The 17,534-nt window shown below is 34.9% G+C and overlaps 1 protein-coding gene across 18 annotated transcripts in view; it reads left to right on the forward strand.

Annotated features, from left to right (window-relative positions):
- The window catches only part of LMNTD1 (lamin tail domain containing 1), a 488,007-nt gene that overhangs the window by 447,246 nt on the left and 23,227 nt on the right, over nucleotides 1–17,534 (forward strand). For all 18 annotated transcript variants that reach the window (XR_004286888.1, XR_004286887.1, XR_004286886.1 and 15 more), the window contains 3 exons: nucleotides 13,630–13,816; nucleotides 14,564–14,683; nucleotides 16,892–17,106. Coding sequence is in view for 14 of the 18 variants with exons in the window: in XM_032347618.1 (XP_032203509.1) it covers nucleotides 13,630–13,816; nucleotides 14,564–14,683; nucleotides 16,892–17,106 (522 nt within the window). In the remaining 4 variants the exon portion in view is untranslated. The remainder of the gene's footprint in view (nucleotides 1–13,629; nucleotides 13,817–14,563; nucleotides 14,684–16,891; nucleotides 17,107–17,534) is intronic.

The raw sequence follows: 17,534 nt of genomic DNA on the forward strand, positions 1-17,534 counted from the left end.
TTGCTCAGTGGGTTAAGCCGCTGCCTTCGGCTCAGGTCATGATCTCAGGGTCCTGGGATCGAGTCCCGCATGGGGCTCTCTGCTCAGCAGGGAGCCTGCTTCCTCCTCTCTCTCTCTCTGCCTGCCTCTCCAACTACTTGTGATTTCTCTGTCAAATAAATAAATAAAAATCTTTAAAAAAAAAAAAAAGAATGTGTATTCTGCCACTGTAGGGTGGCTGTATAATAGACATATCCATTTTGTCTATTGAGTTATTCAAGTTAGCTGTTTCCTTATTGATTTTCTACCCTCAATATTCTGTCTATTATGAAAATGTGGTTATAAAATTTCTTATTATTGTAATGTTGTCATTGTTTCCCTTTAGCTATGTCAATATTTGTTTTATATATTTTGGTCCTCTGATGTTGGGTAGATAAATATTTACAATTTTTACATCTTCCTGTTGAACCAAACCTTTTATCAAAGACCTTTATATAAAGGTCTTAAGAATGACAATTTTTTACTTAACGTCTTTTTATCTGATACAAGTATAGCTACCTCTACTTTATTTTGTTTAGCATTTGCATGAAGTATATTTTTTTCTATCCATTTTCTTTCAACCTATGTGTGTCCTTATATCTAAAATGAGCCTCTTATAAACAGTACATTGCTGGATATTGTTTTCTGTTTTGATCTATTCAGCCATTCTATGCCTTTTGATTGGAGAATTTAACCCATTTATATTTAAAACCCATTTACATTTAAAATTACTATCAATAGATTAAAAACTTGGTATTGCCATTTTGTTCATTGTTTTGTTTTCACAGTTCCTTTGTTCCTTTCTTCCTCTCTGTCTTGTTATTTGATAAATTTCTGTAATGGAATTTATAGGGATTTTCTGGTTATCATAATGCTTGTATTGATCTTCTCACAGCTTTAACTGTCTTTTTTGATTTCATAAGTACTTAAGTTCATTTCAATATAAAAATTCTACACTTTTACCTCACATACACTTTATGTTCTTTAAACCAGAATTGGCTTTTTTAAATAATGTGAATCCTTTGCAAATTTTCATATTTATAGTTATTCTAAATACTTTTGTTTTAACTTTTATGTTTGATTATTGGTAATTTGTGCACAACCTCAAGTGTCATATTATTTTGTATATATAGAGAGAGAAATAGATATATAGATATACACATTTGCCACTGAGATTTATACTTCCACATATGTTCCTGTTGCGTTTAGTGTGGATGGTTTTTTTTTTTTTTAAGATTTTATTTATTCATTTAAGAGAGAGAGAACGACAGAGAGAGCACAAGCAGGGAGAGAAGCAGAGGGGGATGGAGAAACAGACTCCCCACTGAGCTGGAAGGCCAACATGGGGCTCAATCCCAGGACTTGGAGATCATGACCTGAACCAAAGGCATACTCTTAAGCATCTGAGCCACCCAGGTGTCCTGTTTAGTTTGTTTTTTAACTCCATTTGAAGAACTCCTTTAAGCATTTATTGTAAAGCAGTTTTAATGGTTGAAAAACTCCATTTTTGTTTCTTTGAGAAATGCTTTATCTCTCTTTCACTTTTAAAAGATAGCTTTGCAAGATACAGTATATCTGGTTGGCAATTCTTTCTTTCAGTACTTTGAATATACTATCCTGTTTCCCCTGGTGTACACAGTTTCTGTTGAGAAATTCACCTACAGTATTATAGTGGTTTCCTTCTATGTGATTAATCTTTTTTCTCTTGCTGTTTTTGGAAGATTTGATTATGATGTGCCTGGTGTAACTTTCTTCAGGAATTCTATACTTGGACTTTGTTGAGCTTCCATGATTTGCAGATATATAGACTTAAAATTTTAAAATTATAGAAAATTTTAGGTAATTGTTTCTTAAAATATTTTGTCCCTATCTTTTACTTTAGAGAGTCCAATTACACATGTTCCAGGCCATTTGAAGTTATCCCACAATTCACTAATGTTCTATTCTTTTTTAGTCTTTTTTTTCTTCTGTGTTTCTCATTTTGAATAATACCTATTGCTATGTCTTCAAATTCACTAATATTTTTATTGCCAGGACTAATCTTATTAATTCCATCTATTGTATTTTTACTTCAGCTATGTCACAATCATGTTCAATCTTTCATCTAGATTTTGTATATACTATACCAATTATAGTTACAAAGACTTTGCTTTTTTTTCTATTTTTGACATCTTTGTCCATTTTGGATCAATTTTGATCAATTTTTATTTTTACTTATCCTTATTATGAGTTGTATTCAACTTATTTACATATCTGGTAATTTTTTATTAAATGCCAGAAGTTGACGTTTTTAGGTTATTTGAGTGCTGGAATACCTTTGTATTTCTAAAAATATTCTTGAGGTTTGTTCTGGGATGAAATTAAATTACTTAGAAATAGTTTGAGTCTTTTGGGACTTGTTTTTAAAATTTGTTTAGTGGTGAGGGATCCAAGATGGCAGAGGAGTAGGAGTAGGAGTAGGAGTAGTTTTGTCTGGTCCCAGGAACTCAGCTAGATAGCTATCAAATCATACTTAACACCTGCAAATTCAACTGGAGATCTAAGTAAACAGTAGCTGCAACTCTACAAATAGAAAAGCAACAATTTTCTGCAAGACAGAATAACAAGATGGAAAAACTCACCTCAAGAAAGAGAACAAGAGGCAGTACTGTCTGCCAGGGACCTGATGAGTATGGATATAAGATATCAGAACTAGAGTTCAGAATAATAATTATTAAGATACTAACTGAGCTTGATGAAAGCACAGAGGATTATTTGACCATAGAGTTGAAGGTGCATATCTGGGCTCTCTATTCTGTTCCATTGATCTATGTGTCTGTTTTTGTGCCAGTACCATGCTGTCTTTATATTCACAGCTTTGTAATATAGCTTGAAATCAGGCATTGTGCTGCCTCAAGCTCTGTTTTCCTTTTTCAACATTTCCTTGGTGATTGAGGGCCTTTTCGAGTTCCATAAAAATTTTAGGATCATTTGTTTCAGTACTTTGAAAAATGCCATTGGTATTTTGATCGGGATGGCATTGAAAGTATAGATTGCCCTGGAAAGCATAGACATTTTCATAATGTCTAGTTTTCTGATCCATGAGCCTGGAATGTTTTTCCATATTTTTGTGTATTCTTCAATTTTTTTCATAAGTGTTTTATAGTTCTCAGAGTATAGATCCTTTACCTCTTTGGTTATGTTTATTTCAAGGTATCAACAAAGTAGGGAAAAAATATCCAATGGAAAAAGTACAGTGTATTCAATAAATGGTGCTGGGAAAATTGAATAGCTACCTACAGAAGAATGGAACTAGAACATTCTCTTACACCATACACAAAGATAAACTGAAAATGGATGAAAGACCTTAATGTGAGACAGGAATCAATCAAAATCCTAGAGGAGAACATAGGCAGTAACTTCTTCAACAGTGGCTATAGCAACTTCTTTCAAGATGTGTTTCCAAAGACAAGGGAAATAAAAGCAAAAATAAACTTTTAGTACTTCATCAAGATAGAAAACTTCTGCACAGCAAAGGAAACAGTCAACAAAATAAAGAGGCAACAAATGGAATGGGAGAATATTACAAATGACACTACAGATAAAGGGCTGGTACTCAAGATCTATAAAGCACTTGTCAAACTCAACACCCAAAAAACCAATTAAATTACTTAGAAATAGTTAATCAAAAAATGGGCAGAAGACATGAACAGACATGTCTCCAAAGGAAACCTACAAATGGCTAACATACACATGAAAAATGTTAACCATATTTAGCCATCAGGGAAATTCAAATTAAAATCACATTGAAATACCACCTTACACATTTTGTTAGAATGGCAAAAATTGACAAGGCAAGAAACAACAAATGTTGGAGAGGTTGTGGGAAAAGGGGAGCCTTCTTACACTGTTGATGGGAATGCAAACTGGTACAGTCACTTTGGAAACAGTGTGGAGAGTCCTCAAAAAGTTAAAAATAGAGCTACCCTTTCACCCAGCAATTATATCACTGGGTATTTACCCCAGAGATACAAATGTAGTGAAAAGATAGCCACCTGCACCTCAGTGTTTATAACAGCAATGTCCACAATAGCCAAATTGTAGAAGGAGCTGAGATGCCCTTCAACAAATGAATGATAAAGAAAATGTGGTCCATATATATATAATGGACTATTACTCAGCCATCAGAAAGTATGAATACCCACTATTTGCATCAACATGGATGGACCTGGAGGAGATTATGCTAAGTGAAATAAGTCAAGCAGAGAAAGATAATTATCATGTAGTTTCATTTATTTGTGGAACACAAGGAATAGCATGAAGGACAATAGGGGAAGGAAGGGCAAATGAAGTGGGGGGAACATGGAGGGAGATGAACCATGAGAGACTATGGACTCTGAGAAACAAAATGAGGGGTTTAGAGGGGAGGGTGGTGGAAAGGCGGATCACCCCTGTAATGGGTATTAAGGATAACACATATTGCATGAAGCACTGAGTGTTATACACAAACAATGAATCATGGAACACTACATCAAATACTAATGATGTACTGAATGGTGACTAACATAACATTATAAAATAAATAAATCATAAATAAATGCATAAAAAATAAATAAATAAAAGCCTAGAGAACACTAGAGAATTCCTTTCTTAAGAAATAAGAGAATTAAAGTCAAAACAAGTCTCAATCAAAGAGGCTCTAACTGAAAGGTTAATGAGGCAGAAGAGAAAATTAGTGATATATAAGACAAATCATGGAGAATAAAGAAGCTGAGAAAAAGAAAGATAAACAACTATTGGATCCTGAAGGGAGAATTCAAGAGATAGGTGAGAAAGCATAACAATATTAGAATAATTGGGATCACAGAAGAAGAAGAAGTGTGCCAGAAGGTATCCTAGAGGAAATTACAGCAGAGAAATTCCCTAATCTAGGTAAGAAACTAGGAATTCAAGTCCAGGAGACACAGAGAGCCCCCAAAATCAACAAAAGTAGGTCAACAACTTGAAATACAATAGTGAAACTTGAAAATCTTAGAGACAGAGAGAAAATACTAAAAGCAGCTCAGTACAAGAGGTCTATAATCTACAAAAGTAGAAAGTTTAGACTGGGAACAGACCTATCCACAGAGACCTGGCAGGCAAGAAAGGACTGATATGATATATCGAGGGTGCTAAATGAGAAAAATATACAGGCAAGAATACTTTTATCTAGCAAGGTTGTCATTCAAAATAGAAGGAAAGATAAAAAGCTTCCAGGAAAAACAAACTAAAATAATTTGTGATCACTAACCAGCCCTGCAAGTAATATTAAAGGGGATCCTTTAAGCAAAGAGAGAGACCAAAAGTAATATAGAGCAGAAAGAAACAGACACAATATACAGAAATAGTGACATTACAGATAATACAATGGCACTAAATTTGTATCTTTCAATAGTTACACTGAATGTAAATGGGCTAAATGCACCAATCAAAAGACACAGGGTAACAGATTGGATTTTAAAAAAGCAGAACCCATCAATATGCTGTATGCAAGAGACTCATTTTAGACCCAAAGACACTTCCAAATTGAATGTGAGGGAGTGGAAAACCATTTATCATGCTAATGGACATCAAAAGAAAGCTGGGGTAGCAATCCTTATATCAGTCAAATTAGATATTAAACCAAATACTAACATTATATCATACTTAAAGGGTCTATCCAGCAAGAAGATCTAACAATTATAAATATTTATGACCCTAACTTGAGATCAGCCAATCACATAAGCCAATTCATAACAAAATTAAAGAAACACATTGATAATAATACAATAATAGTAGGCAACTTTAACACCCTACTCAGCAATGGACAGATGATCTAAGCAGAAGATCAACAAGGAAACAAGGGCTTTGAATGACTTCAGACCATAATGCGTTGAAGCTTAAACTCAATCACTGTAGGAAATTTGGAAAGAAATCAAACATATGGAGGCTAAAAATAATCCTACTAAAGAATGAATGGGTCATCCAGGAATTTAAGAAGAATTTTGAAGAATTCTTGGAAATAAACGAAAATGAAAACACAACTGTTCAAAATCTGTGGGACACAGCAAAATCTGTTCATCTTCCCCAAGGACTCTAATTCAAACTAAGTTCCATTTATTATTCCCTCAGATGTTTTAAAACATGATGATAATGATATACTAACTTACCTCTTCATTACATTAAGGAAGTATTACCAAAACTTTCAGTCGAGGGCTTTTCTTTTGTAATACCAGTGAACAGAATCAAGTTCCCTGAGTCTTCCTAAGTTTGTCTTTTTAAAACTTTGGAAGGTCCTTAAATCCTCACCCCTTTGCCAGACCCCCAACAGCTATGATCACAGATGCCAATCTGTATGGAGAATGTTAGCAGGGTGTATACTAGAAGAACCGAAACTCTACAGGTAATTTTAGTAAATTTTAAAGTTGTAGAAACCTAAAGGCAGATAAGTAGCTCGAATCTACCAAGAAAAACCCAAGAACTAGTTACTCAGGTCTCAGATGATGGAAAGTCATTGTTTTAAAAAAAAAAAAAAAAAAAAGGTTACATAGCCATATATCTCTTCAATCTTTCTACAATTCAGTCCCATGCAAAAACTCCTGACAGAATGGTTGCTACATCACTCTACACTCTCATCAAATAATGACTTATAAGCAGAGGTCTCAAGTCACTTTCCTACTAAAGAAAAATGGGAAGGCTTATGGAAGAGGAAAAGATAACTACTAAAGTCTGTGTGATAACAGTTTAATAGCCCTGCTTCTGTGAATGTCTATGTATCATGTGAAGTATTTTCTATATCTTTTGGAATTATATCAAAAGGAAGGCAAAGGAAGTGACTAGCTCTGATATGGATGATGTTATTTTTTCTTTCATATGAGCTAATTTACTCTTCTTATGTATATAAAATAAAAATTTAAGATCAATAAACAGTTCACTTAAATAATGAAAGATTTTTTTAAAGTAACTATACATATTCCATTACATGTATAATAACAAAGAAATAACTGAACTATTCTAGGATCTTATCTGTTGAAAAGCAAAATTCAAAATAGTGCTCATCTCTCATGTAAAAAAAGCAAGTTTGAGAAACAAAAAGACATCTTTTTAAGAAATTAAAACATACTACAGAGAATTCAATAACAGTAGGATAAGGATGACATAGAGGAATTCTAGAGATTTCAAAGAATAAAATGTTATATCCACAATTTATTAAGAACCATATGGTAATGCAAAAGAAAAGACTGTTGGGTCCATTATCAAAGGAACGAGACTGAGACAAAGTTACGCAAAGCCTTATCCTATGCCAAGCATTAGAAGTTAGACTGACCAGCCAGGGAAACGAGGCGGAGACAAAGTAAAAGTTATGTAAGGCTTTATCCTATGCCAAGCATTAGAAGTCAGACTGACCAGCCAGGGCCGCCTCCGAAGAGAGCGACACCCCTTGGTCTTACAGGCTAGTTTTTATAGGGCACAATCACAGACATCTACATATGTGGCTTTGGCTGATTGGATGTCTCCTACATGTGTGTTTTAGTAACGGTTACCTGGAACCGATACTAGTAACTGTTGAGGCGTTTATTAAACAACAAAATGGCCTTGTTTTAGGTATGTGTTTTAGTAATAGTTACCTGGAACTGGCCTTGTTTTTTCGGTGTGTGTTTTAGTAACAGTTACCTTGTTTTAGGTGTGGTGTTTTAGTAACAGTTACCTGGAACCGAGAATAGTAACTGCTGAGGCTTTTATTAAACAACAAAATGTCTACCTAGGCAACATGGAGTCACTATGGCTAAGTAGGCCCAGGCAGGCCCTAGGGGGGGTAACATGTTTTAACGTGGAATCGACACCAACAAGACTATGCATGTAAACTACCCAAAAGTGAAACTCTCCAAAATAGGCATTCTCATACAATGCAATCAAAGTATGAAGTTATAACACTATTTTGAAAGCAGTGTAGTAGTGTGCATTGAGATTTCATGGATGTTTACATCTTCTATTCTCACCGTTCCTCTTCTAGAAGAGGAAACCCAGAGTGATGGCTGACATTTGGAGCCATTTTTCTCCTCAAAACAGTTGTTAATTTAAGTTAATAATATATTGGCAGTTTCATAGGACCAGGTGATAAAAATTGGGATTCGGGGCCTATCCTGAAAGAGAATCACTGATAACCCAGGTTTTCAGTTGGAATTTCAAATTTCAATTTCAAATTTCAAAATTTCAAATTTCAAATTTGTATTCAAATATTCCAAATTTTTATTCAAAGTAGACCATCCTAACTGGAGCTGAAGTAAAGCATCAAGACACTTCATAACCTGGTTTGATTAAAGTAATTTACCTCCAACTTAGATAGCTGTCAGAGCTAAAGTAAATCCTGTATGTATGGGTTGAGAAAATGCTATACAGAGACTTAAGTTATCTCTGCAGTTGTTTTTTTAATTCATAACACTAGGCACTAAGTAAAAAAAAAAAAAAAAGGCATACAACTAATAAAATTTAACCAAAAACTAAGGTTAAAATGGATGCTAAAAACATGCCTTGCAGATATTATGCTTATCTGACAGGGATTTTTAAATAACAATGGTTAAATATTCAAGGAATTAAATGACAAGATATAATAGGAAACTAAATATTTTATTGGTTTATTCTTATTAAATTATCAAAGGGAAATTCTAGAACTAAAAAATCCAATAAGAGAAATTACTATTTCAGAAGTAGATGTGTTTAACAATATTTTGATGTAGCAGAAGAGAGAATTATTGCACTAAAACATTCTTAGAGGAAAATACCCAGGCTGAATTGCAGAGATAGTAGAAGAACAGAAACAAGCATAAGGACTAATAGAGACAGATTTTTAAAAATCTATCTTACTTGTAATTGAAGTTACTTAAGGAGAGGAGACATCTATTAAGGTAGAACTATACTGGTAGAAATATAGCAGAGAAGTTTCCCAAACTAATGAAAGACATCAAGACACAGATGGAAGAAGCACTACCAATTCCCAGAAAGATAAAGGACAGAAAAATAAAAACCCAAACCTCTGGGTACATATTGGAAAAACTTCTAAAACAGAAGATATAGGAGGAGTGCCTGGGTGGCCTCAGTCAGTTAAGCTTCAGTCAGTTAAGATTCTTAATTTTGGCTCTATGCTGGGCATGGAATCTGGTTAAGATTCTCTCTCATCCTCTCCCTCTGTCCCTCCTCTCCAATCCCACTTTAAACAAACAAAGAAAAAACTGAAGACATAAGGAAAATCTTAGCCATAGAAAAAGGAAATTTACCTCTAAAGGAACAATAGAAGTATAGGAGTGGTTTTTCATTGGAAAAATAGAAGACAGAAGACTCTGGCAGCATTTCTGGCACACAATTTAAAAATTTATGGAAGTGGCTATCAGTTTTCTATTTCTTGCCATAACAAATTATTACCATTATAGCAACTTAAAATAACATGAATAATATTCTTTTATTACTGCATAGTTCTTCTAAAAATATGTGTATATATTTAAATGCTATTTTATTTAAATACTATGAACTCAATCATAAAAATGTAAAACAACTTTATAGAAGTGGGAAAAAATTTTTAATAGACAATTCACAGAAGAAACCTGGGTGACCAATAAACAGCTTATTCAGTTGCACTATAATCAGTGGGAAATAAGTTAAAATAACAATGAGATACCTTTTGTACCCATTATATTGAAAATACTAAGAAGTCTGAAAATTTCAAGTGTTGGTAGGAATGTGGGGAAAAAGTAGAGGGACTACTAACCCTTGCATAGACAGTGGGTAAAGCATGCAATGGTATGAATTGTCACAAGTCTTGTAATAAAACCTTTGTGGTTGAAGTTTAAGCAAAGCTAGGAAGTAGGAAAAAAGAGATTAACAAGGCTATTTACAATAGCCAAGATATTGGTTACTAGAGTTGGGAGGGGTTGGGGCAGATGACATAGGTTAAGAGAATTAAGAGGTACAAACTGAGTTATAAACTAAGTCATGCTGATGTACAGCATAGGTAATATAGTCAATAATATTGTAATAACTTTGTATTGTGGCCAATGATGACTTATCACAGGGATGATTTAATAATGTATAAAAATATCAAATCACTATGATGCACACCTGCAACTAATAGGCTATCATGTGTCAATTATACTTCAATAAAAAGTTACTGTATAGCATATTTGATTGCAAGAGAGTAGATTTTATACTTTTTTATCACAAGAAAAAAATTATAACTATGTCTGGTGATAAATGTTAACTAGACTTATTGTGGCAATCATTTCTCAGTGTACACAAATATCGAATCATTATGTTGTAAACATGAAACTAATATAATGTGTCAACTTTACCTCAGTAAAAAAATAAGTAACCATTCAATTTACCACTCAGTTTACCAACTGGGAGGACGTTTATCATCTTGGTCTAAGGCAGAAGTAGATGGTAGTGGATTGAGGAGTAAGAGGTGAGGAATTAATGACATGGTCTTTCCAAAGCTTGGTTGTAACAACACTATGAAGTGGAAGGTGGAGGAGGCTTGTGGTTTTGTTTTTTTGTTTTTTGTTTTGTTTTGTTTTGTTGTTTTTGTTTTTTTTTGCTTTTTTAAGGCGGTAGCAGTTTGAGGATACATGCCCATTGGCATAATGGGGCAGTGTGGAGGGAGAGGTGGTGTTAAAGGAAAATAACGAATAGATTGAGTTGTTGAAGTAGCAGGAGGAAGAGCGAACAAAGTGTTTCACTTGAGATGGGAAAAGGGCCCCTCTTCCACTGAAACAAGATGGGCTGAAAAGAGAAGAAGTCAAGCGGGTATGGGTGATACTGCTTCTAAGTGGAAAGTGGGAACACACTTCTCTCGGATGTTCCTGTTTTCTCAGTGACATTATTTGCTGAAAGTAAGGATGGAGATGTGAGGGCAGGGATTTGTACATTGTTCAAGGAATAACAGATTAGTTCTGCTTATGAAGCACACAACTTTCTAACACACACACACACACACACCTTGCTGCCAATTACTAAGGGAATCATTAAGGGCTGAGGTGTGGCTGGAGACCAATTTATTCAGTGGCAGCAATCTATACATGTGTATATGCATATGCATGTGTGTGCATGTGTTTTCTAGCTGTGCCCAACTACCAAACTATCTAGACTGTAAACAATTTGAATGGTTGCATCAAACCTCTTTGGAAATTTACTAATTAAATGAGACAGAGAAACAGTGCTAACATTTATTGAGTGATCTTGGACATGACAATCTTTCTAAACCTCAGTTTTCTTATCTGTAAAATGGGACTAAAAATAGTATCTGACTCACTGGGTTGTTGTGAGAATTAAATGAAATATTAGTGGGTTTTTGTTTTTTTTTTTTTACTGTGACTTTCAGTAAGAAATATGTAGCCTTATGAGAATTGAATGAATATCTACAAGTTCACAATGCCTTTCCCAAAATATTTGGGGACTTGATATGTTTCAAAATCCAGAACTTGGGGGATTTCAGGAAAGTAATATGATGACTACAACTCATATTAGGTAACACCCCATCGGGGCTTAGAAAAGTATCCAAAATCAAACATAAGTTTGTCCACAGCCAAACATATGAATAATTCACACAAACCATAATTAAAGACTATAAATAGACTACCCTCAGTTTCAGGTCAGATTTTGCCACCAAAGGAATTCAGGTTAGATTTGTCTCAAATGTGTTTTTTTCCAAGTTTTTATTTAAATGCCAGCTAATTAACATACAGTGTAATATTAGTTTTAGCTGTAAAATTTAGTAATTCATCTCTTTTATACCACACCTGGTGCTCATCAAACACCAAATGCATTTTTTTAAGTTTTGGCATTTTTCAGAACTTTATGGATTTTGGAATTTGGGGTATGAAGGTGCAGATAGAGATATAATCTTTAAAAGGTACCCAGCACATAATAAATATGGTTATTATTATTGGAATTTCATTTTTAAAATGACAGCTATTACCCACTGAAAGGATTTAATGATGTATTATTAGGTTCTGACCCACACTCTGAGAAATGCTAACATATAAATGTTTATTAGCCTAGTCCCTGGTACATACTAGGCTCTCAACATGTTAGAGGGAAAAATTACCATCTTATATTTGCATAATATTTTAAGTTTACAAAATTCTTTTAAGCACATAGTTACTATTCATCTTCACAGTAACTTTATCAAAAAATTATCTAAATGGTTTACCTTTCTCTTTACTTAATAGTTTCATGAATAGAAGGAAATTTAAATAATGATAATCACATCTTCCTATGGTATTTATACCTTGACACCTACAGCACTTTTTAACTTTAATTATTTTATGTGAAAGAGATAATTTTGTTGCACAGATAAACAGAACTACCAGATCAAACCAGATGTCTTGGGTTATAAAATACACCATTTCTATATAGAATGTGTCCAGTAGAATATACAGCTATGTAAAAGTTATACTTTCAAAGCACATTATTCAGGTCTTAAAATGAGCTAAAGACACATTTCTCTAAAGTTACCTTATAATCTTTGTGCTTTTTTTTTTAATTTCTTTTCAGTGTACCAGAATTCATTGCTTATGCACCACACCCAGTGCTCCATGCAATACGTGCCCTCCATAATACCCGCCACCAGGCTCACCCAACTTCCCACCTCCTGCCCCTTCAAAACCCTCAGACTGTTTTTCAGGGTCCATAGTCTCTCATGGTTCATCTCCCCCTCCAATTTCCCCCAACTCCCTCTCCTCTCCATCTCCCCATGTCCTCTGTGTTGTTTCTTATGCTCCACAAATAAGTGAAACCATATGATAATTGACTCTCTCTGCTTGACTTATTTCACTCAGCATAATCTCTTCCAGTCCCATCCATGTTGCTACAAAGGTTGGGTATTCATCCTTTCTGATGGAGGCATAATACTCCATAGTGTATATGGACCACATCTTCCTTACCCATTCGTCCGTTGAAGGGCATCTTGGTTCTTTCCATAATTTGGCAACCATGGCCATTGCTGCTATGAACATTGGGGTACAGATGGCCCTTCTTTTCACTACATCTGTATCTTTGGGGTAAATACCCAGGAGTGCAATTGCAGGGTCATAGGGAAGCTCTATTTTTTTTTTAAGATTTTATTTATTTATTTGACAGGCAGAGATCACAAGTACATGGAGAGGCAGGCAGAGAGAAAGGAGGAAACAGGCTCTCTCTGCCGAGCAGAGAGCCCGATGCGGGGCTCGATCCCAGGACCCTGGGACCAAAGGCAGAGGCCTTAACCCACTGAGCCACCCAGGCACCCCGGGAAGCTCTATTTTTAATTTCTTGAGGAATCTCCACACTGTTCTCCAAAGTGGCTGCACCAAATTGCATTCCCACCAACAGTGTAAGAGGGTTTCCCTTTCTCCACATCTTTTCCAACAGACGTTGTTTCCTGTCTTGTTAATTTGGGCCATTCTAACTGGTGTAAGGTGGTATCTCAATGTGATTTTGACTTGAATCTCCCTGATGGCTAGTGATGATGAACATTTTTTCCTGTGCCTGATAGCCATTTGTATGTCTTCATTGGAGAAGTGTCTGTTCATGTCTTCTGCCCATTTTTTGACATGATTATCTGTTTTGTGCTTTATTTTTTAGTGCTCTTGGAGACATTAAAATAGCTGAAGTAAATGTCAAGGGTTTATTTGTGAAACTCATTAACTCTTCCCTTGACAAAGAACTGGAGATTGGAGGTCATATTCTCCAGCAAAATGTGAATGGACAAACAGTCTCTTTTTACCGCTTCCTTCCAAATATCACAATGCAGGCCAATTGCACAGTAACAGTGAGTATAAGATATAAATGTTATGAACTAGAATTTTATAGGAAAAAAAATCTTTCACCCAGCCAGACTGGCTTAGCACCAGTTTCTTCATCACTCAGTCTCTAGGTAAAATGTGATTTCTTGTTGTTGTTAGTTACTTGTCCCACTTTGTCCATCCCTGAATGTAAATTAATACCAACTAAATTTCTATGGCTTTTCTCAATCAGTTGTATAATACCTTTTGGGATTTTTAAAGATTTATTTATTTATTTGAGAGACAGAGCAGTGGGTGGGAGAAGGGACAGAGAGAGAGAGAGTCTTAAGCAGACTCCACGCTAAGTGCAGAGCTCACTTTCACAACTCTGAGATCATGACCTGAGCGAAACCAAGAGTCGGTGAGGTAACTGAAGTAACCAACTGTGCCACCCAGGTGCTCTGAATACTTTTTGTTTTTATTATTCAACTATTAAAACAAAGTATCTAGTTTCCTAGAAGTAAACAAACATAATCCTTAAAAAGAAAGTAAAGAGATTATTTGCTTAGAGAACAGGTAATTTGCTGATGCTGGAAGGCTTCCTCTTTTTTTGTACTTTCCTTTATGCCATGTACAGTAACTGATGGGAGTTATACAGCTTGATATTATATATTGTACAGTCATATTTTAAAACCTCGTCTTTGCAGAATGATAAATTGCAATGACCCTCTGACATATGCAAAACTCCATGGAACTCAAAGGGCATTCGTCACTAACAAACCACTTTTTTACAGGTGTGGGCAGCTGTATCTGAAGCAAAGCATCAGCCACCATCAGATTTTCTTTGGAGAGAAGAAAACAAGTTTAGAACAAGCCCAAACTGTACAACAATTTTGTGCAAACCTAATGGTGAAGTAAGTGCCCTATTCTTAACAATGGGTTTTTAAAGAAGAATGGATAGCTGTCCTTATGTTCCCCTTCTCCTCTTAGCTGACTCAAGTATTTTCCATCCTTAATAGCTTAGATAAAACCATCACTAACTGCAATAACATGTCAGGCAAATCAACAGCACCCTGTTCCCAGGGCCCAAGAGCGAAAGAGCTACTTATAATTTGGCAAAAATAGTTTTCATGGCCAATATTTATAAGAAGTTACTTTAAATTCCAGAGTCAAGGATAGATTTTATTTATGATATTTAGGTTGAAGAGTGGAATAAGAAAGGAGTGTACTACATAGACATCTTTTCTATTCCTTTATTCACTTTTCAATTATTTGTTGAGATTATTCTCTATTCCAATGGCTATAATATATGCTGATAATATAATGTAGAATAGGACATGATATTTGCTCTTAAGAGACTATTATGGAAAGGATCTATAGTCTAATTTGTAACAACTATACATCATTCACTATAAAATTAAGTGTATTAGTAATTATTTTGGGTAACTCATTCCCAATATTTGACAATTTTATAGTTTCATTCTATCTTTTCCTTAGCATAATATTAGCATAAATATATGCCCAAAGACACACTAATAAAGTTGAAAGATATCTTTGTTTACAACAAAAAGTTATTCCTTTTTCAAAACCATTCCTTTGATTTTTCTTAAATACCTGCCCTTTATTTTCTTACCTCCAGTCTTACTTACTATGTCCTGTAACTATTAATCCAGATAATATGTTGATTGGAATCTATCTTTCTGATTGTCTTGCTTGCTACATTATAGCTCATGCTTAGTTTGACTTTTCCTTTAGAGTAGACTTGCTAAGAGCCATTTAATGTCTTTCTATAAGAACAGTAGTTGTGGGACGCCTGGGTGGCTCAGTTGGTTAAGCAGCTGCCTTTGGCTCAGGTCATGATCCCAGCGTCCTGGGATCGAGTCCCATATCGTGCTCCTTGCTCCGCAGGGAGCCTGCTTCTCCCTCTGACTCTGCCTTCCACTCTGTCTGCCTGTGCTTGCTCTCGCTTGCTCTCTCCTGACAAATAAATAAAATCTTTAAAAAAAAAAAAAAAAAAAGAACAGTAGTTGTCATTCGAACACTCGTTAGATGTAATTTTGAGGCCTTTACTCACCTTTAGATCTTTTAGTGGGCTCAAAATGAATTTTAGAATACTTCTAATGATTTCCACTGTTGGGAAAAATAAGGTGATATAAACTAAATTATTTACTCAGGCTCATAAAAAACCATTGGCTGAACTCTAAGATTAAGGCATTCTTATTTCAGACTTCACATTTATCCATGCATTTATTCACATTTGGGATTTCTACTTTGTATACACACTGTTCCCAGGCACTGTATGTTGAACCAGACAGACAAGATTCCTAAGCTCCTGGAATGCCCATTTGAGTAAGCTGTCGTTCCCTGGAACAGGATTAGTCTTTGTACTTATACTACACTTATTACTCTGGTTTGAACTACTTTGCACATATAGGATCGGATTATTTTTGCAATGTGATGTAAACATAAATAATTTTATTTGCTAGTAAAAGAGTGAAACTGACCAATTAATTCATATGGGGAAAATTTACATATGTTTAGATCTGCCAAGCATTATGCTAGGTGCTGTAGGGAAAAGAACACAACTATTGCATGGTTTCTCTCCTCAGGAAACTCAGAGTCTAGTTAATCTCCTTAATAGTTCCACCTAGGATTCTAGCTCAAAAAAATGTGGTTTCCTCTCCATGTCTCTAGTTCTACTGCCCATTTCCCCATTTCAAATAAGACCTATATATACAAATACACATATATGTAATATCTTAAATATTTAAATTTTAATGATAACATTACAACTACTTTTTGCATAGTTCTTCATAGTTATGAATTTTAGTAGTTTAGCCAAATCTCACAACACCCTCATACAGCAATTCTCTCCTATCACCCTCCCCCTTTCACATATGAGGACACAGTCCAAGACAGTAAGTGACTAATCTGCCTTATAATTTTTGAAACTGGAAACTAAGTCCAGGATGTCTTACACCTCATTGTGTTCCTAATTCACACACAGTAGGTAAGTGACATTAAACTGTTTGACTTTGAAATGTTATTGCAATAAGCCTATGACATTTAAAAAATCTACCTAACTGCACTGGTATTTGATACTAATGAATCATTTTTGTTAGGCTGTTGCCTGGTACACTCCTATTCACTGGAAGCAAGCGTGGGAGAAATTAGAGACTGACATTGAATTTGACAGACGCTCAGTAGTAAGTCCAACATCTCGAAGACACATGTTTAGTTGGCCAGCAGCTATGACTACAACTAAAGAAAAACAAGATAAATGTAATAAAGATAATTCAAAATGTCAGATGGAGCAAGTTGAAGTTTTTCTTAAAAGGTAAAATTTACTTGGCTTTTTTTTTTTTTAATTGAGTCCTTCCCACAATTAGTAACTGAAGAAGTAGGAATGACTAGGTGACAAATAGATATATGATGAATAGGTAATTCAAATTTTTAAATCCTACTTCAAATAGGACCATATTTTTTGTGTTCTATGAAAAACGGAGCAAGCAGGGTTATTGTAACGGGACAGTAGAGGCTGGTGACTTCCATTAGGCAATATCAACACCCCTCTGGCCATTTCACTTTTTAGTGGCACTGTTGTTGGAGGCAGGGCTATGGAGAGGTGAAGAGAGAAACTGGAAACTAAGCAGTGCTTAGGTGGAGGAAGAGGTACATCATCTAGAAATTTCATCTTGGATCAAGAGCTGGCTTGCAGCATAAAATGAAGAATTTATGTCACACTTATCTAGGCAAATACTTCTG

Source organism: Mustela erminea, chromosome 6 (genome assembly GCF_009829155.1).
Source record: "Mustela erminea isolate mMusErm1 chromosome 6, mMusErm1.Pri, whole genome shotgun sequence".
Lineage (NCBI taxonomy): Eukaryota > Metazoa > Chordata > Mammalia > Carnivora > Mustelidae > Mustela > Mustela erminea.